Here is a 25,001-nt window from a genome sequence, read left to right as displayed (position 1 = left end):
CACTTAATATACTAAATTTAAAACTAAAAGGCAGATACTTACGCTGGTTTCACACCAAACATGAAGACTCGAGTCACATGATGTTTTTCACCTCATTCAAACTTTCTGCTTCACTTAAATTTTTTTTTCAACTGAGTTTGATTATTTGTTCACAGCAAACACTTCATGAATTCTGCATCATTCATGCTGCCCGGCATTAATTCACCAATATTTGCACGATAACCGGTTTTAAGATTTACCACGATTTGGAAAAGACAAGGTTTTAAAAACCCATTTTTTTGTTATACTATTCCAATGGTTAAGTTTCTTAGTGTTGTATTGGATCATAAAATTGGAAATTGGGGGGAATACATACATAGTTAGAATTATTAGCCCCCCTTATTTAGCCCCCCTGTTTATTTTTTCCCCAATTTCTGATTAACGAAGAGCAGTTTTTTTCAACACATTTATAAACATAATAGTTTTAATAACTAATTTCTAATAACTAATTTATTTTATCTTTGCCATGATGACAGTAAATAATATTTGACTAGATATTTTTCAAGACACTTCTATACCGCTTAAAGTGACATTTAAAGGCTTAACTAGGTTAACTAGGTTAACTAGGCAGGTTAGGGTAATTAGGCAAGTTATTGTATTACAATGGTTTGTTTTGTAGACTATGCAAAAAAAATATATAGCTTAAAAGGGCTAATATTACTGACCCTCAAAATGGTTTTAAAAAAAAATTAAAACTGCTTTTATTCTAGCCGAAATAAAACAAATAAGACTTTCTACAGAAGAAAAATTATTATCAGACATACTATGAAAATTTCCTTGCTCTGTTAAACATCATTTGGGAAATATTTAAAAAAGAAAAAAATTCAAAGGGGGGCTAATAATTCTGACTTCAACAGTATATATTGCGATCGTGATTTTTTAAAGTATTACAGCACTTTGTAAACATTTATTATCACAATTTGTTCTATCTCCCCATACAGTTTGATATGGTGCTTGGACCCGGAAGTGGCTTCGCACACACAAAAGCGGATTGGTTAATCGGTCATCAATGATGAGGAGCAGAAAAACTAGTAAAGTCTCCAGCATAATTCAAATGGCATGTATGGGAGCATTTTGACCTATTAAAATAGACTTTTACAAAATAAAATAAAATAACATGCATTAGGGCTGGGTGATAAAAATTGATATCGGTATTGAAATCGGTATCTATATATATATATATATATTGACCAAACACCATTGTCAATAACGATAAAAAAAGTTGTTTATGAAGTTTTAGTATGAAGACTATAGTTTTATTAAAACGTGGCTGCTGAGCGTGCATTGCATTGTGTGCAAGTGCCGCACACGTGACGCACACGCATTTTCCAGATTTACCTAGTTAAAAAACATCTGAACTTTTCCAAATGCTGACAGCACACCGCGATTCATGCAAGAAGAGCTAACTTATCTGGTTCACACTTTGTATGCAGCATACACATTTCAGTAATAACGGCAGACTAATCACCTTGTGCAAACACAGTGCACCAAAACACTGTAGTGCTTTTTCTCCATAAACTTGCATGGGAGCTGCAGCAATGGTTTGTCCGTTTGTCTTCCTCTGAGAAAACGATTGATGGTCGCCTAGTTACGAGTGACGCCATAGAAAATGGTGAAGGAAAACATGCGCTCGTCACTTCAGGTCAGAATAACAATACACGCGGAAATAAGTGTCGTGTAGCAGAAGTGAGGAGTTTGCATATAAAAAAGAATGTAAGGAAGGATGTCCCCAGAGTGGCTTTTTGGTTTCTTTTCTTGTGCATCCCAGCCACTAACTTCCCATCAGAAAGATTTTTTTAGCACAGTGGTAATGTGGTCATCCAACTTCACAATTTGTAATCTTCCAATATGTATTTGAATAATGATGATTAGTTCCTTTACTTAAAAGCTCAGATTTGATCATCATAATTTGTTTTGTTTACAGAGTTTGAGGTTTACTGTATCATTATTATCGTTGACACCTTACAGATGTTTACCATTGCACACACTTTGAAACATTTGAAACATTTTATTTATCAAGTTTAAGAGTCTGTTTAAAACTTATGTTTATTTTACTATAAAGAGATGAGATATTTTGTTGAAATATTTTTGTTTTGGACTTTAAAACTATTTCCCTTAATACTATTGGTAAATTAAAATAAAGAGGTTAAATAAAAAAATCCTAATATTATAAAAGGTGTTTGTTACTTTCAATACTTACATCACAGCTCCTCTCAGGGTTTCTTTTCCAATGCTTCTTCTCATTCTTCTTTGAGGCGGTGGAATGGATATTTGCATGGCTCTTCACCCTTGGGTTCAAGGCCAGGATACTCTGGAGCGTAATTATACATAATCAAGACTGTTAAAAGTTTAAAGGGTCAAAAATACAATTATTAGATAATAATAATAATAATAATAATGTGTAACTTTTTTTTTTTCAATGGATGGAGAACTAAGAAGATAAACAATTAGACTAATGATCACTGAAGTGAATTTACACACTCAAGTTGCTGTTGGCACTGCTCACTCATATCGTCAATAGTTTTGTTGTGTGTCCATGTGCATTGACAAATAATAATAATAATAATAATAATATTAATAATAATAATAATAAGCAAACCTGAAAATTCTTCACAATAAACAAATAAAAAAAGCTAAATAAAAGATCCTGTAAGGTGTTGATCTTCTAGGTTTTCTTTTTTGGTGAATGGTAACGGAAAACAGCACCCATCATATATAATATACAGAATATATTGTTTCTAAAATTGATTTATTGTTTGAATAATCCAATAAATCAATAAAGGTGCATGTGTTGTTTTTGTGCAATTTGTATTATGCTTCTAGTGTGCTATATTGTCAGAAATAAAAAAAGGTACAAATGCTGTCCATGAACCTTTGTACCTAAAGGGTTTTGTACAAATATTAGTACCTTAAAATTTACAGTATTTATAATAATATCTTTATTTATTTTATAATATGTTTATTAATCCTTCGATGCGCTGAATTCAAATCAACATATCATCGAGAAAAGGATTCAGTTTTACACTTTTTATTTAGTTACAAAATTACAAACAAGACAATAACACAAAAGTACTGGAATGACAGTTTATAGTTAAGTTCAAATATAAACACTGATATTTATGGTAAGATTAAAATCACATTTAATGTAACTTGATGCTGTTGAAAGGTGTAGCAATTGCACTGCTTAACCAATAGATAACAAACAACAATCACTGAATACTCCTTCAAAAATGATACATCTAGAAATGAAACATTACGTTTTATGAATGCATTATTAAATCATTAAATGGAAATGAGACAAAAAAAAACTTAATATGATGTGTTTAACAAAATTATGATGTTAGTTTTACACATTTAGAATTATCAACAACAGAAGCAAACAACTTTTTCACAGTATTAAATGTTTTGCTTTTTTATATCCAGCTGGTTATTTCTTGATTGCTATTTTTATTTAAGGTTTATTACAGGTTCTAAGTTATTTTTATGAAAAGCAAAAGTTTATTGCAGTACTGTTTTCTTTGTAAAAATGGAATGCAAAGGACATTTGTCACCTCCTTTTTTGGTGATCTGAAAAATGGTCTGATCCAACACAATCTTACGGCAATTTGTAACTTTTTGATTTAGTGGCTAACTCGTATGAATTCGTACAATCTAATTCATAAGATTTAGTACGATTTGCTCATCCCTCAATGACAGTTGGGTTTAGGGGTGGGGTTAGGTGTCATGCCTCCTTTTTAAAAACGTACAATTTCATGCGAATGAACTCGTACGAATTTGTACGAATTAGCCACTAAACTGACAAAACGTAAAATACTTACGTTTTCTCGTGAGATCAGGCTGTCTGATCCATACGTAACACAAAATCCATAATGTGATCTGAATTATGAGATTTATAATTTGTTACACCACTTATTTGTTACACCATATATATATATATTCATTCATTCATGTACTGTATATCCAGTGTTACTTGGATGCATTATTTTTCATACAGTAAGTTTTGCATTTCCAAAAAAGCAAAGATAATCATGCAGTTGTGTTCCACCAACATGAAAGCATTTTAAAACATTGATATGAACTACAAAGCACGCTCAAGCCAAAGTCCTTCAAAGCCGTCTGTGACAACACTGATTAGAAGCAGTGCAGCGGGGCAATAAAGAGGGGTCCAACTAAAACAGTAAAGTGTGAAATGAGAGCCATGATGGGGACCATCATCATTTGATTCAGGAGCAACCTTCATTTCAAATACGCACAGCACCTTCACGCCTGCCAGTCACATCAGCCCACCACGCTGGAGAAGCTGGAGGAAGGCACCAGTGTGGGATCTTTTAATGGCAAACACAATTAACAGGCAGTTTACTGAGGGAGAAGAGAACAAGTGAGGGAGAAGCAGCCATTACCATCGCACTAATACCAATTTCATGCTCTTCGTAGTGTAAAAGAATACCATGTCCACAGTCATTTCGCTGTGCTGAAACACTATCTGACAAAGGCCAGAACAGGAGTGCAGGAGCAAATTGAAATAAGCCACTTTGGCATTCTGGTCCACAAGCCAGGTGTCAGACCCCCCCCCCCCCCCCCCCCCCCCCAAAAAAAAAGAGGACATTGGCTGAAATACATGATTTGACATTTGATGGTTACTTACAGTATCTGTGTGAATATTTGTCCAATTAATACAGTTTATTATCAGTCGTGCATCATTTCCTAAACAAATTTTACCGCTGTGTTTTGTCATTTTATGCTAGAAATATTTCTGAATGAATTTTGAGTGAAATATGTTTTGCAACAAATACAGTGATGCCTGCAGGCTGTTTCCATTTACTTTTTGAACCATGGAGGGATACATTATTGATAATGCTATTAATATGTAGCATGTGTAAATCATTCTTAGTTTCGTTGGGTGTATAGAGCACTGAGCTGGAAAGGTACAGTAGGTCTTGCATGAAGCTTTCATATTTTACATGTTCAATATTCTACTAGTAAGGATGAGAAATAATTGTTATCAAACCTCAAAACATTTCGTAAGTAGTACACTGAAATAAATACATTTCTTACTTACATTTTTTGTCTTGCTTATAGTCCAAATATCTAAAAATTCTTAAAAATCAAGAAACATTTTCTAAACAAGCAAAAATATTGTCTTGTTTTAAGAAAAAATATGCCAAAATTTAATTAAATTCATCCTTAAAACAAGCAAAATAATCGGCCAATGGGGTAAGCAGAACTGGCTGTAGAATTAATCGGAAAAACATTGCAATTTTTACTCAACCCTATACACAATCTTTAAGCTTTTTCTACCATTCAGCCAATTATATTTTCAAGTTCAGGAGCATAAAGGCTGCCGCACTAGTCTTCACATTGATTTATATACATTGCTTAGCAACATAGACACCTCCAAATGACATCAAAAGTGTCACATACTGTTTTTATAAGGTATAATTCACCCAAAAATGTAATTTCTGTCTTAATGTAATGATGTAGTCGTGGCTGCAAAAATCACACGAGCTGACTGCGAGCTGTTTGTTTACTAACGAGAGGATACACGCGTAACTGCCAATGAATACTTTAGTAAACAGAACCTGCATAGGCTGTGAAAAACAGGTAATACATTTCTAAATAAAGTTCTAAATGAGTGATTGTTTGAGAGCCGCACGTGAAGTATGATTTGTATGTATGTTTATTTTCTCAAAGTGAAGATGACGTGACATGAGCGCAATCAGTAGTGAAAGTGAAATCGGCGCGCACATCACTTAAATGATAATGTCGCATTTTACAGTTAAGATTACGACAAGCATTTAATGTTTTTTTTTTCTTTTGACATAAGATTATTCTGCTTACCTTACTGGCAGATTACTTTGGTTATTTTAAGGCAAAACTTTTTTTGGACAATGTTTTGCTTGTCTAGAAAATGCTTCTTAATTTAAGATTGTTTTGACTAGAAAATCTAAGTAAGAAAAGCATGTTTGCAGTGTGCAGCATATTATCAAATACGGTAAGTGTGCAGCAACAAATTATATTTATACACACAAACACACAATTCCCCCAAAATTGGGACATTTTTTAAATGCTAATTTTGATAACCAAGGGTTTGGTTGTTCTATATTTTGCCCAAAATTAAAACAAACAAAAGACAGATCAAAATACACACCCAAACACATTTTTACAGCTATCTTTATGGGGACTTCCAACAGACGTAACGATTTTTACACTGTACAAACTGTATATTCTATCCCCCTACCCCCTAGCCCTATAAACATAACCCTCTCAGGAAACAAGCTGCATTTTTACTAGAGCTGGATGATATGGTCAAAATGTATATCTATATAATATAATATAATATAATATAATATAATATAATATAATATAATATAATATAATATAATATAATATAATATATTTCTTAATTACGGTCAATGGGATATAATTTTGATATTGATATTATGCTTAAAATGCTTCAGAAAAACTGCCCAGAACCCTGCTAATTGACAGAGATATATGTGATTGGTCACTTAAAGGGACTTACAGAGAAAGTGTTGTTCAATGAAAGCACCTTCATAGCGCATTCATTTCAATAGCTGTTTGTAGCTTCGATGACCAAATCGCACACCCAGGACAGAGCCACGTGGATGAGCTTGCATGCGTTCTGCGGTCAAAGTTCAAATTAAGTACTCGTGCATTCAGAGTCCTGCATGAAAGAGTCAAATGGAGATGGAAACATTGAAAGCCATCTATGAGGAGATGTTTATAAGCTTGACGCAGATTTTTAGCCTATTACTGGCTTGTTTTCCTTCCTACTGAATTTATTTTCTTGTTTAAATTTGTGTCAGTTTATATTTTTCAGTTTTTTTATTAATTTCAGTAATATTATTGACTAATATAAAAGTGTTCATTTGATTTATTTACAATATAGTTTGTAAAGTAATATTTCCTGTCTTTTAGTAGATATTTTATATGACAGACTTACTTTGTTTACCAAATATGTGAATCTAGATGGATTTGCTGTTTGTTAAACATTAAACAAGATATTATTTTTTATTTAATATATTAAGTTTTTAGTTACGATACTCCCAAAATAATTCCGCATAAACCCACAGATTTTTTACAAAATTCTCGACAAAAATAGCAAAAAAATGTCTGCAGATTCTGTCTGTGTACTGCTCTTTCTGATACAGTAGCTGCGACCTAAACATCATTTGTGGTCAAGCTCTATCATTTATATCGGAATACAGCCAAAATCTCATTAAATATCATATCACCTTATCGGAATAAAAATCCACTGCTATATTTATTGATATGGAATTATTCTCGAGGCCTAATTTTTGCGTTTTCAAGATTCTGTGTAATTTCCATGTTGAGAACCAAAAAATAGGGCTCTGCGATTAATCGAAATCAAATCACAATCTCAATTTGAAATGTTGCGATTAGTTAATAGCAAGAGGCTGCAATATAAAACATATACAGTATGTAAACGAATATAACGAATAACATCTGAGGTTACATCTGCTTCAAAACCGGTCTGCTTTGCTTCAGAAAATTAAACTTGCTAAACTTTCTGCGATGTGAGGCATCGCAGACATGTTATCAGTTGTTGTGAACTATGCCATTACACAAGAAAAAAACGATTGAATCTTGTGTCACAACAAGGGAATCATGCCGAAATCATGTGATCTGACCAGGACAGCATAATTAGCCAATTGAGTGAGCACACTTTCATTCTGCCCAATCAGAATTGCACAACTGAACTATGCCCACAATGAAAAAAAGAAAACAAACAGGAAAGCAATGGCAAGTGGGATAATGGCATCTGCTGCTTCAGAAGCATATATAGACAAATTCATATCAAAGAAAAACAGCATTTGTAATATAGGAAAATTTTGGTTTCAAAGTCGCAGACACCAAACCAAAACAGGTCATTTTTAGAAGCTGTCGCAGAACTGTTGCCATGGCTTAGAGATTAGTGAGCTGAAGCTTGAATTAAATTAAAATCAGCTTGAAGCTTGAGTTAAATCGTAAATCAAATCACAATATCTGTAAAAAAAAAATAAAAATCTTAATTAGATATTTTGCCCAAATGTCACAGCCCTACCAAAAACTGGTATTACTGTTATTTCTTTATTTTATATAATGGGATAAATATTTCTATATTTAAAGATAATAAAAACAGTTAATAATACAAGATAAAAATATACAAGCACAAATAAACATCAATTTGCGCAATATTATTTCCAAGCTGGAATTCCTGATAACTGTGTCAGTCAAGCTGCTGATTATTTGCTATAGCAGACTCCGTCAAGTAATAATGAGAGCGAGTTAAGCCATGTTTGACGAGTCGCAGATCAACAGATTTGAAAATCTATGGATGGCAACTTCTTATTCCAAAAAGGAATAACATACAAATATTAATAACTCAAATATAGCAGTCAATCAAGGCCAGTCGAGAAACATGGCCAGTGATTATAGTGACTTAATGATTTTAGAGTGAAGGCTGTTTCTTGTAAGCACTGAAAAACATTGTGCACCTTCGTCCAATTAGATCAATATTGTGTAAGGGAAACACATCCATAAGAAGAAAAGATCTATATAAGAAAAGATCAATATCTCCTCTAAAGTCCCCCTGTGACAGTTAAACAAGCTCTAGATGGAAATCATAGTCTATTCCATGTCAAATAGGCTTTTAGTGGAACAAAGATGGAAATGAAAGTGTGGGCCCACGTTTATGACCAAACAGAGGATGGCTCTGCGTAGTTATTGCTTTTTGCGTATTCACTTCTAAAGGTCGTGAGGTAATTGGTGAGGGTTCTTTTACCAGAAACATACAGTAAGCCTTCATGAGATTGAACTCTGTTCACAAAAGACTGCGTCGCTTCGTCGCTTGAAATAAAACCCGTTTTAAAATGTCAGCAAGGTTCAAGTTTCGTCTGCGAGGTAGGATTCTCCTCTCAAAATACCACTGAATCGAGTCGGGAAAAAATAGCTGTGGATTTCAACAGAAAGAAATCACGGCACAATGGCGAACTGAAGAGCGAGTGTATACATTTCATTAAAACATGCCAGGTTTTGGCTGGAAAGAGAAGGCATTTTAAGCTGCATGTGATGTGCTGTGTTTCATTTCCACAGGGAGACTCTGGAGACTGGCTTTATCACTCTCTGCTGGTCGTAGCCATCCACTGAGACAACAAATCAATACTGGCTTTTTTCCTGCCAAAGTAAGCAAAATCTTCTCCCTATCCAGAAAAAGAACAGTGAGAGCGATCAAATGATAGGGAATGATGTTGTATGATGTCAGTCAGAATGATTCTGTAAGCTTTAATAGGCTTTAATACATGCAGCAATATATACAGCGCCATTAATGTCTACTTGAAGAAAGTCCATTATGTGGTCTGTTCAAATTTGTATTTACAATTAACAAGTCATAGTTACAATGTGAGGTGCATTTAATTCAATTTTGTTGACGCAAGGTAGGACTGCACGATTAATCGGAAAAAGATCATAATCTTGATTCAACCCCCCACACGACCTTAATCCAGTATCTCTACGATTCAGCCAATTATATTTTTAAGTTCGGGAAAAGCATATAGAAGGTCTCAGAAGTCTTCACATTGTTCTATATACGTTGCTCAGCAACGTGGACACCACCCAATAGTGTCACATACTGTATTATAAGGTATAATTCACCCAAAAATGTCATTTCTGTCTTAATGTAATGATGTATTTGCGGCCGCGAAATGACACACTGACGCACTGTTTGTTTACTACAGAGAAGGCAAATGCTTGCCCAAGAATGTGAACAGAGCATGCATAGGCTGTGAATATCAGGTAATAAAGTTGTAAATAACGTTTCATTGTTGCACAGATGTTTTACTTTCATAGCGAACACAGTGTTGTGCATGAAAATAAATGTTTGCTGGGTCAGCATGACTACTCTAGCCTTTATAATGTTGAATATAATGCAAGAGGAAATCTGATAATGACAAATGTCTGATTTTACCAGTGAAAAAAAATGTTGTCTAATAATGTTGTCAGTGACAGATTGCAAGCATATGTCTCACACACAATAATTCACAATAAATAAACTTTAGAATTATTGAATAGTAGTACTCTGATGCTATCACTTCACTGTGAGTTAACGACCAGGACAAATGTTAAAGTCTGTTCAAAGTCTATTCAAAATTTTGCATTGTAACTAACAGTAGACCTACACATAGGCCTAATATTACTATTGTTGGTTTACTATGTTTAAGAATAATAATAATAAGAGCCTACTCATATTAACCTTTATTTCACATCTACAGAATCATGAGAAAATTGTGATCTTGATCTTTTAAGCAAAAGAAATTGTGATTCTAATTTTAGCCAGAATCATGCAGCCCTACAAGGTAGTATACCTCAACCTTTCTGCACAAAACACAAAATATTTAACTTTATTTACAAAAATAACAGATGTGTGTCAGTGTCTCAACATTTTTATTGGTAACTTACAAAGATTGATTTAAAAATCTGACAAAAATTACTTTAATCAACATAATTTGTTGTCTTGTCTGCATCCAGCCTTTTACAGTAATTACTGAGAAAGGGTTTCGGTACCTTAAATATAATTATAATAATATTAATTAAAAAAATAATAATAAATACAAATATACATTTGACCACCCCAATAATGATTTAAACCATTATGCATGCATGATCACAGCTTGCATGAGGGAAAATATTTAGTCAGTAGTCAGAAACCGGCAGAGCACCTACAGACACAGTAAGTGTTCACCAGACAATTTTTTTTCCGTAAAATTGGTGTTTATATCTCTAAATATAACCTAATAATTAAGTACAATTTGACACATAGTTTGTATTTTAAGACACCTATGCTTAGACATGCAATTAGAATTGAATGCAATCGTTCATAGTCATCCATTTTTGGTGCAGTGATGCAGACTTGTCACCATTTGATTTATGTACAAATAAAATAGTTCAAGTCTGCTGAAATCAAAAGGTTACCAAATCAGAGGTTACTGTAGGTCAGCATACATTCATTATCCCCCAACACACTTAAAATGTAAATAAGTTTGTATTAATAAATGTTAAGTTCATTCATTTATTTTCCTTCAGCTGTGTCCTTAAAGTGCCAACTGACGCAGACTCGAACCAGCGACCTTCTTGCTGTGAGGCGACAGTGCTAACCACTGAGTCACCATGTTGCTTTAAATTTTATGTAATTAAATTAAATATATGACTTTATGTATTAGAAAAACTAGCATATCTGACACCAACAATAGTCAATGTATAAGTCGCACACTGCATACATCTGACATGCTTTTTTCCACATTTTTTACATCTGACATGATACTTCAAAAGTATCATTAGATGTTATTGTTTTAGATGATCCAAATCTTAATCTTGAAAGAATGAATATGTGACCTTTTGTTGAACGAATCACAGAATGGTTTTTATTTTCATTTCTCATAACCTAAAAAGCCGAAATGCACCTTTTTGAATTTATTGCCTATTCCTTCTTGTTTTATTCAATAACATCTATTAGCTTTGCATTCAAGTCATACAATCATATGTTCAAACAAAGTTTAATATGCACTTTAAATGGCGTGTTTAAATTGTAAATGTATTAATGACACCAAACCAGAACACTAGTGCACTAAAAGCAGCATTTTGTTTTAGTGGAAAAATGAGTTCAGGTGTGTTCTCTACTATAATTAATATTAATGAAACATCATCCAGATCCAGAGAAAGGGCAAAATCATAACTAAAAGCATTTACGCAATGATCCCAATGTAGGCAACTTGACCCCTTTCCGAAGCGCACTTCATCTTTCATAACACAGCCCCCTCCCTCCCTAAGGCGGAATAGTTAAACACAATCTACAGAGATTCTTGCCTAGTCTTTTTGCCTGAAATCAATACAGGAATTGATCCCCCATAGCTGAAATGAAGCCACAGCGCTCCAGCAGCCCAGCAACGTTCAGCGCAAGCCCAGAATATCATTTAGTCCTGTAACATAATTATAGAGAGCAATACAGATCATTTGGCATCAACATCATTCTCGGCTAAAGGTCTCCTGAAGCTTCGATTCGCTTTTCAGAGACTTTAATGAGTGAAACGGAGCCGATTCAAAATGTGGCTGATCACAAGCTAGGCATCTGTGAGGGGCCTACTAATTGTGACCGACCATGTCCACTCATGCCTCCCGTTATTTTGATTGAAAAGATACCAAACATTCCTTAAAAGATTCATTAATGATGTACTAGAAAATGTTTAGAAACGCAATGGAAATCAATGGGTTCCAGGACAACACGGGGGTCTTATTGACTATTTCTCAAAATATATTTTTAAAAGAGGTCATGGCATATGAAATTAACATTTTATTGGTGTTCTGGGACATAAAGGCCCACTAACTATGTTGCCAACATAATGGCATTAACAATAGCAATGATTTTTATTTTTTTTTTTGTTTTACTACAATGCTCATCTTGATATTCTCTTTTTTTTTCTTACAAAAGTCATAATGTTATCCATTTGGCTTTAACCTTGTCTACTGCAAAATATACAGCAGTGCATTAAGATCAAGTTAGAAACCACCCCAGAAACTAAGGCTGCACAATATATCCACAATAGTCACATTGCTGGAATATTCAGCAATATCCAGTCAGGATTAGTAGACTATCAGGCATAACAATTCAGAACATGTGATACGAGGAGTTATTGCAAAGTTTATCCATAACAGAGCGAAAGTTCATTATTTGCACGATTTTAAGGCATGTTTAAGTATTTCAGGTAAATTTAAAACATATGGGCACAAAGAATTGTACTGTATGTTGCTTATGGCTTGTTTCCACTGAGTGGTACAATACGATACGGTTCGGTATGCTTTTATGGCAGTTTCCACTGTCAAAAGGTACCAAAAACATACAGTACCACTTTTTGAGTACCCTTTCTAAAGCACGACAAAAGAGTACCAAAAGTCAGAGCTAGACATGCAGCTGAACGCTATTGGTTTACAGAGATATGTCACTAGTGCATACACAAGCCAGGAGAATGAAAACAAAGGAAACGCCATTTTTAAATACACAGCTGAGACATTACATAATAAAAAAATATACACATATAATAACGAGCCACAGAATCTACCCTGTGACCTGTAGTTATTTACAAGGCTGCCTAAAGCGCAAACAATTTTGCTTTCTCGCATGCGCCTGCCACACATCTGTACTTGAAATATTGAACTTCATGAGCTGGTAATAATAACAACAACATGCATGTGATAATTGAAGTGCTTCTGACATCCGATCCTTTCAGAAACGAACAAACGCAAAAGTGAAGCACGAAAAACAAAGGAGAAGCCCGAACTAACAAAAGAACCAAATGATTCTTTCAGCTACATAAAATATGAACAATTTGCCGTTTTAAACTATTACCATTACCTTTTGGACTATTATGAACTTGGAATGATGGATCTACTTTCTAACAGAGGTTACATGTGCTAGTGAAGATTAAAGAAATGAGAGGTTTGCACTGACTGGGCTATATTTTGCATGTTGTTTTTGAACCTAGATAAGGCTTAAATGTGTGCTGTGTGTACTTTCTTTGTAATTGGTAACATATCGGAGACTGTAAGGGGCTGTATGTGTTCATATATGTTGAATTTATTTATTTATTTTATATAAATTGCAAACATTACAGTAGGCTATTTCGCCCTATCATTAATCTGCAGTTATAATCAAATCCTGTTCATAGGAAGGTTAGTTATTAACATTTATACACAAGTATTTATGTGTATAAAGCATCTGTTTTGTAAGAAGTGCTTCTCATATGATATGTGAATGACCCGTTCAGCTTAACTTTGACATTTCCTTGATCGAGATTGACATCGAATGAAACTTATTTTTCGTACACCATGCCCACAAAAACCATTGGTACCCTTTTGGCAGTGGAAACGCAAGCCTGATAAAGAGGAGTCGTACCGACCTGTACTGTACCACTCATTGGAAACTGGTCATTTAATTTAGATTAATTTAAATGAATTACTTAAATGATGAGGTCCATAGTGTTATTTTATATTTGATTGTTCAATTTCTGTATGTGAATACTATTTGGTAACCCTAAAAAACATGAAGCACTGTTTATTTCATCTGTATAATTGCACTATTGCTTTTATCTACGTATGTAATTTATTATATATTATTTTATGCTCTTCCATCAATATCATTCCAATCAAAATTGATTTCTTTCCAAATAGAGCTATTCAAGTCATCTGGTGGAAATGTATTTATATCGCAAGGTACTTTGCAAAAAACTAAATACCGCAATGTCATTTTTTCACATCGTTTAGCCTTACAAGAAACACAAACTATCCATCACACTTTAATTAATTATTAAACTTACGATAAAATCCAATTTTTCTCTGTTCTCAGACTCCAAAAGTAACAAACACTCAACATCTTTTCCAAAACACATTTCTTCTGAGTTGATAGCGGTTTTAAAAACAGCTTTCTGTTCAATAGCGCCACCAGTTACACTCTTTTTGCGCAGCTGCAGCATTTCATGACATGACCTAACCTCAATTCTAATTGGATAAACAATTTGTTTACAGGGCGAGTGGGGGGGTGGGGGGGAATCAACACATTGACTAGAAAAAGAAATCTTCACATTGTTACACTGTGATTGATCACGACTGGTTTGAATAGATCCATTGGGATCTATTGTTTTGATTAAAGAGTGTCATTGTCTTATATCTGTGCCATTTATTTGGACATTAGTAATAGCAATGGTTATTAGATGACAAGTCTAACTAACTAAATAAATATTTAATGTGTCAAAGAAAGCAAGCCATATACAGTTGAAGTCATAATTATTAGCCCTCCTGAATTATTAGCCCCCTCTATATTTTTCCCTATTACTGTTCAATGGAGAGAAGATTTTTTCAACACATTTCCAAATATAGTAGTTTATAACTATTTTCTAATGATTTCTATTATCTTTACCATGATGACAGTACATACTATTTTGCTAGATTGTTTTCAAGATAATAGTATTCAGCTTAAAGTGACATTTAAAAGCTTAACTATGTTAATTGGGTTAATTAAACAAGTTAGGGTAATTAGGCAAATCATTGTATAATGATGATTTGTTCTGTAAACAGTTGAAAAAAATGTAAAGTTGAAATAAGGATTATTTAACCTCCTTTGATTTTTTTTCTTTTTAAATTTTTTTCTAAATGATTTTTAACAGAGCAAGGAAATTTTCACAGAATTGTCTGATAATAGTTTTTTTTTTCTGGAGAAAGTCTTATTTGTTTTATTTCGGCTAGACAAAAAAGCAGTTTTACATTTTTTCAAAACCATTTTAAGCTCAAAATCATTAGCTCCTTTAAGCTAATTTTTTTTTTCGATAGTCTACAGAACAAACCACTGTTATAAACTTGTCTAATTACCATAAACTGCCTACTTAACCTAATTAACCTATTTAAGCCTTTAAATGTCACTTTAAGTTGTATATTTGTGTCTTGAAAAATATCTATTAAAATATTATGTACTGTCATCAGGGCAAAGATAAAATAAATCAGTTATTAGAAATGAGTTATTAAAACTATTATGTTTTAAAATGTGTTTAAAAAATCTGTTCTCAGTTAAACAGAAATTGGGGACAAAAATAAACAGGGGGCTAATAATTCAGGGGGGTAAAGGGGCTAATAATGTTGACCTTAAAATTATTATTTTTTTTTAAACTGCTTTTATTCTAGCCGAAATAAAACAAATAAGACTTTCTCCAGACGAAAAAATATTATAGCAAATACTGTGAAAAAAACTTGCTCTGTTAGATATCATGGAAACATTTGAAAAAGGCTTAAAAACAAATCACTGTTATAGGGCTAATAATTCTGACTTCAACTGTATGATAGAAACAACGTGGTGAATAAATAATTCAAACCAAGCTCATTGAAAATACTTGCAAAATTTTAGATACATTGATTTATGTATATTTTGTTGTACGTTTCAGTTGACAAATCCACTACATTTTTGCAAATCTGAAAAATGATAAGTTTTGATATACGTGTCAGAGCCACGTTCTTGGGTACTTGTCATACAGATCACCCTGTGAATAACTGACCTTAAACCCAACCAAAAGTGTTTTCAAAAGCAAATTGAGTTGTTATTTGGTGTTGTGCACAAAAACTGCACAAAATAGTATGAAATACAGTATGTAGTATAGTATAAATATATCAATAGCATGTTCCTGTAAATAACATTAGTGTGAAAAGAACAAAATTGGTTGGCATCATACTGGCCCGTAGCATTTGGTTTATCTAGAATCTACAGTCAAATATAAACGTTGAAGTTTGTTTTTTGTGGTTTCACAAAAAAAATGTAGACTGAAGCATATATTTACAATGACCCATGTGCTGTGATAATGTGTGTGCGCGCGCATGTGTGTGTGTGTGTGTGTGAGAGAGAGATCTTAATGAATGATTTAATAAATCCCCGATAAAGATTTTGCATGTTTCAGTACTGGATCAATGTTTACAAGAAAAACCTTGAATAAATTATTCAGTGACAAATACTGTACATTCTTCAAGGTTTCTGAAATAATATAATTACTACAACCTTCTTTTGAAGCATCAAAATGACATTTGAATACAACTTGATCGCTACTGTAGACATCAAGGTTTAATTCCCAACTCTTTCTGTCATCCCAGCACTTAAGGAACACACTAAATGTTTGAAACTCAGAAATAATAATAATACTGGTTAAAAAGAAAAGGTCAAACGCATATTTGAATGCACTGCTGTGAGCATCTAATTTGTAATAAACCTAAGGAAATTGTGATCATTGAGAATTAAGATTGATTGGGTGTCTGAATCAAGACTGCAATCTTTCAACGATGCAACTCTAATGTATACATCAATGATTATTTCAAACTAAAGGAAAGGTCACATGTTGGTCCAAGTTCAAAATCCTGCACTCCAGGAGAGAGTCCTGTCATGCTGTTTAAAGGCTCTGAATGAACTGTTTGTGAGCAGATTTCTCCATACCACACACTAGTGGCCGAGATAATGATTGACTTATAGGTTCATGAACTGGCAGTGGATGGCAGTGTGATAACCCAAGCTGAAGGGTTACTGCCTTGTCAGTGTTTCTTCGAACACTTACATATTGTGCAACATGAAAATGTTTAACGATTAAAATGTATATATTTGTTTCTGTGCTGGCTTTTAATATATATTATATATATATATATATATATATATATATATATATATATATATATATATATATATATATATATATATATATATATAGCAGACAAGATGTTCAATTTTAGTGTCTGCACCAAAATACAATTACAAATTACAAAAATTACAAATTTTATACTCGAAAGCATTAACACTGTGTCTACTTTAAAATTGAAAGAACGAAAAAAAGAAATAAATTTAAATGTAAAAACATGGGTGGAATTATGTTCTAGCATCATTTTAATTAAAAGGAAAATTCATTTTTTAACAGATTTATTTATCAAATATATGTATATGGTAAAAGATACGAGTAAAATATTGTGGTTAAGAAGATAGTAGAACAGTATAAACATATAACCGATGCTGTATTAGTATTTTGGGGCTGCGCTGTGATCCTTAGACTTAAATATGTCATTAATAAATGCTTTGTTCTAAATAAGCTTGACAGGATTTTCAGTATTGTAGTTTTGTTACACTGGGTGAAATTTTAGTGAGTGTTTTCTGTAAATGCTGGTGAAAATGTATGTTATTTACTATTTTATTTCCTCAGACAGAGGATACATTCTAATGCTTTGATTTCTTGGATCCTGTTTTCTTTAAAGCTATATATTGGATTTTACTCAACTATTTGATCTGTTTAGAGCCTTGGCACTATGAGCCTTAGTAAACACACAAAAGAAAAATTGCTTTGATCTAACACTAAAAATGCCTACATATATATTTGGATGTACTGGGTTGCTTAGATATGGGTTTAAGTCAAATATTTTATTCTATAAAGGTCTAATAGCTTTTCTTCCTAATGTAAAAAAAACGTATTGTATTGACCAAGTATTGATCTTCTTAAGTTAAAAATTACAAATATGCTGTTTATCAAATCCATATAGGTACACTTTATTAGGTACACCTTAGTACAGTGTTGAACCCGCTTTTGCTTTCAGAACTACCTTTATTGTCGGCGCAATAGCCTAGTGGTTAGCGCGTCGACATATGGTGCAGTAGCACGTCAGGGCGTCACGAGTTCGAATCCCGGCTCGAGGACATTTCCCTACCCCCCTCTCTCTCTCTCTCCAACTTCGCTTCCTGTCCTAAATACTGTCCTATCTAATAAAAGCAAAATAGCCAAAAAATAAATCTTTAAAAAAATTTAAAAAAAAGAACTACCTTAATCCTCCGTGGCATAGATTCAACAAGGTACTGGAAATACTTCTCAGAGATTTTGGTTGCTGCAGATTTGTCAGCTGCACATCCATGATGTGCATCAAAGTGCTCTATTGGATTGCGATCTGGTGACTGTGGAAGCCATTTGAGTACAGTAAACTCTTTGTCAAGTTCAAGAAACCAGTCTGAGATGATCCTGCTGAAAGTAGCCAGAAGATGGGTACACTGTCTTAAAGGGATGGACTTTATACATAAGCCTGAACTATTGATACAAGGCAGGATGGATCCATGCTTTCATATTGTTGACGCCAAATTCTGACCCTACCATCTGAATGATGCAGCAGAAATGGAGACTCATCAGACCAAGCAACGTTTTTCCAATCTTCTATTGTCAAATTTTGGTGAGCGTGTGCGAATTGTAGCCTCAGTTTCCTGTTCTTAGCTGACAGGAGTGGCACCCGGTGTGTTCTTCTGCTGCTGTAGCCCATCTGCCTCAGGGTTGGACCTGTTGTGCATTCAGAGATTCTCTTCTCCATACCTAGTTTGTAACGAGTGGTTATTTGAGTTACTGTTTCCTTTTTATCAGCTCCAACTAGTCCAACCTCTGGCTTTATTAAGGCATTTGCGCCCACAGAACTGCCACTAACTGAATATTTTCTCTTTTTCTGACCATTCTCTGTAAACTCTAGAGATGTTATGCGTGAAACTCCCAGTAGATCAGCAGTTTCTGAAATACTCAGACCAGCCTGTCTGGCACCAACAACCATGCCACATTCAAAGTCACTTAAATCACCTTTCTTCCCCATTCTGATGCTTGGTTTGAACTGCAGCAGATCTTCTTGACCATGTCTTCATGCCTAAATGCATTGAGTTGGTGCCATGTGATTGGCTGATTAGAAATTTGCGTTAACAAGCAGTTGGATAGGTGTACATAATTAAGAGGCCAGTCAGTGTATATATGTCTGTAAATGTGTTACCTAATCTTTATTTTATGCAATAAAAATATAACAAAATATTTTTTTTTACATGGAAGAAATATCATTAGGCATATACGGATTAAAAAAAATTGCATTTTACTCGTACATAAAAATTGCAAATACAGAGCCTTTTTTGGTGGGAGTTGGAGATAAAAACATCTGCCAAATGCAAATGTAAACACTTACACCAGGAGCAGATGTCACGAAGCCAGTATCTTAGTGAGCACTGCATGTAATTGCAGGCCATTACTGGATTATAAATATTCTCAAGTTTCCTCCAGAACTCGAAAAGAACTCCTTTTTTTTTGCTCAGCACGGATAAAAGCTCCAGCAGGTACAGCATCTGACTTTGACATCCATGATATGGATGTCTGTCAGCTAATGGGCCTTTCATAACGTTCATATTGCAATTTTGGCTTTTAAGTCGACAATTTTCTATCATGGTACTTGACTTGCTATCAGGAAGTGGTCATTGTTGGGGTTCGGGGCCTTCCATAAAAAGCCGTAGCCCTTTGTGTAAGCGGCCACATTAATCTGGTTTTTAACGAACACTGATGGCCATCCCGGAGGATTTTTTAATGAATCCGTGAGCACACACAAAGGCACACGTTTAGCGCTCTCGGAAAAGCAGGATATTAAAATGAGACGTCTGACAGCACTGCCAAAATGAATGGCCAATTTAATTGCCCCACGGACAGCCATTATTATGACATTTAGTGAGGTATTTTCAGTGGCAGACAGGAGTCGTTTAGAGCACGTTTTAAGTGCACTCTGCACGCCAAGGTCACGTTGCCATAGTCATAACACTCATGAATAGAAATGCTAATGAGAGTCGTCAGTAACAGTTCTATTTTCTCTATGAAAGTCAATGCCCATATCTGCTCGACTTAAAAGAGGAAGCTTTATCTCACCTGAGCAGAGATGTCATCCGGCATGTGCTGTGCATACCAAGACGTCACGAAGAAGAAGTGTTTTCTCTTAAGCTCACCGCTAACAGAGAGATTCGTGTAAATCAGATGTGCTAATGCTAGATCAAACAAGGTAAACGCTATGGACAGCATGCATGAGCTAATACAGACGTGGAAGTTGAGAAAGGGCCTGAGTTGAACACTCCACCATTTCAAAAGGGACACAATTAAAACATTTGATTATGTTTTGATTAAGTTAATTGATTTTAATTCAGGGACATGAAGTCTTTTTAAAAACCTTTAATGCCTCTGTTTTTCTAGACTAATTTGGCCACTAAATTAACAACCTGCTTGCTTAAGTGCACTTGATAAGAACAAAACATGATTTAACAATCACTTTGATTGCTTTGAAATAGAAAAAGGAAGGAGTGAAAAGTAACCTGATGTGCTTATTATTACTTTAAAAAATCTAATAATAATAATAATGGAACAACAGTTTTTTATATTTTCTTAACATTCATTTAAAGGAATAGTTCAACCAAAATGAAATTACTATTTTCATTTACTTTCCCTCATGTGATTTTAAAGAATGCTGGTTCCTGGGATCCATAGAGTCAGTGGGTACCAGCAACCATCATGTTTCTAAATAACTTCTTTTTTGTTCAAAAAAAAAAATAATGAAAGAAAGGTTTTGAACAATTGAATGGTGAGTATATGATGACACAATTTTCATTTATGAGTGAACTATCCCTTTAAAAAAAAAAAAGAATATGTTTTAGTCCATTAAATAAATTCGATGGCCCTATGATATTTCCTTTTTTTAGCCAAATAATACAAATAATTATTATTATTAAAGAATGTAATAATTATATTATATTATATTATATTATATTATATTATATTATATTATATTATATTATATTATATTATATTATATTATATTTAAAAATTTACTGGAATTCAGAAAAAATCTATATAGGCAACCTAATTTTGCTTTTATTTAAAATTGACAAATTATTTAGTTAATATAAATTAATTATTAATTACAATTATGATGATGATGATTATTAATTATTATTATTATTAGTAGTATTATTATTATTAGTAGTAGTATTATTAATAATAATAATAATAATAATAATAATAATAATTTTACTAGTTCTAATATAAATAGTATATTTTATTACTATTTTTTATTTATCTGAATTTTACTCTGACAGCCTGTCATGAGTTTCTGTTTGTTAATAATTCTCATTAAAAAAAATTTAAATGATGCTTAACTGACTTTCAGAGCAGCTGTGGAAATGTGTCATGTCTAGGACCAGACAGAATCTGTGGAAATTTTTTGCTATTTCTGCACAGAATATTATGAAAAATCTGTAGATTTATGTGGAATGATTTTGGGTGTATCGTAACTAAAAACTTAATAAATAAAAGATAATACATTTTTTTACATTTATTTAATGTTTACAATGCAAATCCTATTCGATCCACTTATTTGGTAAACAAAGCAAGTCTCACATAATATATCTGCAATACAGGTGGATATTGTGTATAGCACAAAAAAAAAAGTTCAGTTTTTTTTTTTTTTTATGAAAAGGCTGCCTTTGCTGCTCCAGCACAGCGCATGACCGCACATTACAAATTGCAGCACTGTGCATGTAGAAACTTTCTCAGTAGCCATATCTGTATACTGTAGCTACTAAAAGTTATGACCGAAATTATTACTTTTCAAACTGTATTGCAAAAAATCATATGCACTTTTTCAAATTAGTCAGAAATATGAATGAAATGTATTTAAAAACTGAATTAATATAAATGTACCTACATTTACACACAACTAAATAAAAAGACTCAATAATATTCTGAAAATTATTACGATTAATAAACGACTATTTTATTTATTTATTAAATTTTTTGGCCCTCAGAGTTCATTGACAGGTTTTATACAGTAAATATGCTCGCATATTACAAGTAAGAGATGTTTGAATGAAGGGTGCATTACTTGATTTTAAAATAATTGAAGGAAACACACACTATCTACTATCTATGATTATTTATTGAACATCAACGTTGAACAGCTGAAATTAAAACACACTGCCTGAAACGAACAGTACTTTTTTCTGTCATGAGCGTCATGTGTGCCTAAATGAGTAATAAACAAATTTATTCAAACACACATGCACATGCAGACCATGCGGACTTCATATGTAGATAGACTTTTTGTGGTTTAATTTGCACATAACATGGTTTGGTTAGGCTACTTTTAATTTATTCTTCGAAAATTAGCCAAATTCCAGGAGAATCAATGCTTTACAGCTATTTTTATTTAATGATGTTTTGCACATTGTGACCATCATAAAGCCCTAAAATACTGGATAATGAACTACACAAACCTTTTGAAAGTCTCTGGCACATCTTGTAATTGCACAAAAATAAAACATAGTTCATCCCTCAATCACATCCATCAAAAACTCAGGCTGGGTTGGTTGGATTAATCTAATAGTAGTTTAAAACATCTTTGACAACAGACTTGAGTATTACTGGCTTAGACATAAATAATTATAACCTTACCATCCACACCACTGTATGTTTTGACTAAGTCGCTGCTTTCTGACAAAAAGGAGAAAATGGCATGCTGAGTGCTTCAACATGCTGTCTGTCAGAGATGATAATGTACCTAACACACAACACATGTGAGTGTGAATTTGTTCATCACTCATGTAAATTGAACCAGAATTAGCCGGGAACTGAGTGAAGTACTTTCTAAAGAGATTAAACACTAATTTCAACTATTTCTGCAATTTTTTATGCCCTTCATTCACTAATTTCCCACCATCTCACTCCCTCGGATGTACTGTATGTCATTGATGACATTACACAAGTGTCCACTGAACATTTAAATGGGTTTAAATGGAATGCCCTAAACCCTTGGAAATACAGGTGCTGGATTGGACATATGAAGTTGAATCACTGCCTCGGAAACTGAATTATGGATGGTGGCACAGTGGCTCAGTGGTTAGCACTGTCACCTCACAGCAAGAAGGTCCCTGGTTCGATTCTCGGCCTGGCCAGTTGGCATTTCTGCGTAGCGTTTGCATGTTCTCCCCATGTTTGTGTGGGTATAAGTGAATTAGATGAACTAAATTGGGCGTAGTGTATGAGTGTGTGCGTGAGTAAGTGTGTGTATGGGTGTTTACCAGTACTGGGTTACGGCTGGAAGGGCATCCACTGCGTAAAACATATGCCAGAATATTTGGAGGATCATTCCACTGTGGCAACCCCTGAATAGAGACTAAGCTGAAGGAATATGAATGAATTTTGTATAAAGATTTACTATTTGAGGAGTGTCCTTGTAGTTATTCAATTCATACGATTAGAGAACTTGATAGGGGACTTTTATTTGGTTCTGTATTCTTAGTTTTTAAAACGATTGGGGCAATTATCAAAGTTTTCAGAAAATGCTGCAAATTTATGAATTAAAGATGACACGGATTGAGACGTTTATAGAGAGGAGGTTGTCACGCATGCTTTGTTCACAAATCAAAAGGCTTGCTGTTGCCAAAGTGCACTGTGCATCAGAAGAAAATGACTAACATATGCGAGTGTACACTTGTTTATCTGGAGGAAATGATGCTTAAATTGGAACTGTACATTTTCATTAAGCTACTAATTACGGCTTGATCAGTGTTGAACAGCTACAATACTGTGAGCTCAACCACTAAATGGGTCCCTGTCCAAGGTCCTGAAATCTCTTCAGCAGAGAAGGCCATGCACAAAATCTGTTGATTTTACCTTTTATTCATCTGTGCCTTTTAAAGCTTTCAGAGGGATTTATTACTGTCCTTCAATTTCAAATATTAAAGACGGTAGAATATGTATTCAGAAATGCAAGCATGAACTATTGTAACTGCCGAAATTTCAAACTGAGATTTTAAAATTCATTAATCAACAATATCATTATGATATTGTGATTATTTATTAATCACAATATCATAATGATAAAATAAGTGTACTTTTTAGGTTGAAATTCCAAGTAGGCTATAATATGCAAACTAAGGTGTTATTATTATTATTATTATTATTATTATTATTATTATTATTATTATTATTATTATTTAATTAATTGTTCTTCAATGTGTATATTGAACACAACAATGCAGCTTTTAAAGTTTTGTCTCGTAGTTTCCCACTCAAACCACCTTAACTGTGTTTAAAACATGGACACGTGCCCTACAAAAAAAAAGCCTAGCAACGAATGAGTGTGTAAAAACGTATTACCGAAATCTTAGAAACACTATGTGTGCTTTACCTCAATATCCTGCAACTCTCTGCTCAGCATTGTAGCCATTATTATCCGATCCGCAGTTTATGATCCGATCTCTTCACCGCAAGAGAGCGTTTGAGTAGCTCTAAGCACGCGCTCAGAACTTTAGTGGGCGCGCCTAAAAACACGCGCGACCAGTCCATTATGTCACAGCAGATTTCTCACCTCAGCTACAGCTGTCAGCGTTTTATTGACGCAGGCATGATAAAGTGCTGTTCTTAAAGCGTCTGTGCTCACATTTATTGTCCATTTTCAACCCATTAACTTTTGAAATTGACACGACTAAAGTGACATTTTACATGTTCTGAGTGAAATGGTAGATTCCGAACGACGAAGTTCAGAGGGTCAAAGTTTAC

General features: G+C 33.6%; 1 protein-coding gene across 2 annotated transcripts in view; it reads right to left on the bottom strand.

Annotated features, from left to right (window-relative positions):
* Positions 1–24,729, bottom strand: part of dpydb (dihydropyrimidine dehydrogenase b) — a 291,123-nt gene extending 266,394 nt beyond the window's left edge. For both annotated transcript variants that reach the window (XM_056474106.1, XM_056474114.1), the window contains exons 1-2: positions 24,631–24,729; positions 2,240–2,350 (exon numbers count right to left, since the gene is read on the bottom strand). In XM_056474106.1, the coding sequence (XP_056330081.1) occupies positions 2,240–2,350; positions 24,631–24,669 (150 nt within the window). In that variant the 5' untranslated portion in view covers positions 24,670–24,729. The remainder of the gene's footprint in view (positions 1–2,239; positions 2,351–24,630) is intronic.
* Between the last annotated feature and the right edge of the window lie 272 nt (positions 24,730–25,001).

This window comes from Danio aesculapii, chromosome 2, assembly GCF_903798145.1.
Source record: "Danio aesculapii chromosome 2, fDanAes4.1, whole genome shotgun sequence".
Lineage (NCBI taxonomy): Eukaryota > Metazoa > Chordata > Actinopteri > Cypriniformes > Danionidae > Danio > Danio aesculapii.
Note: the sequence above shows the minus strand (reverse complement) of the source record. Positions and strands in the feature narration are given on the sequence as shown.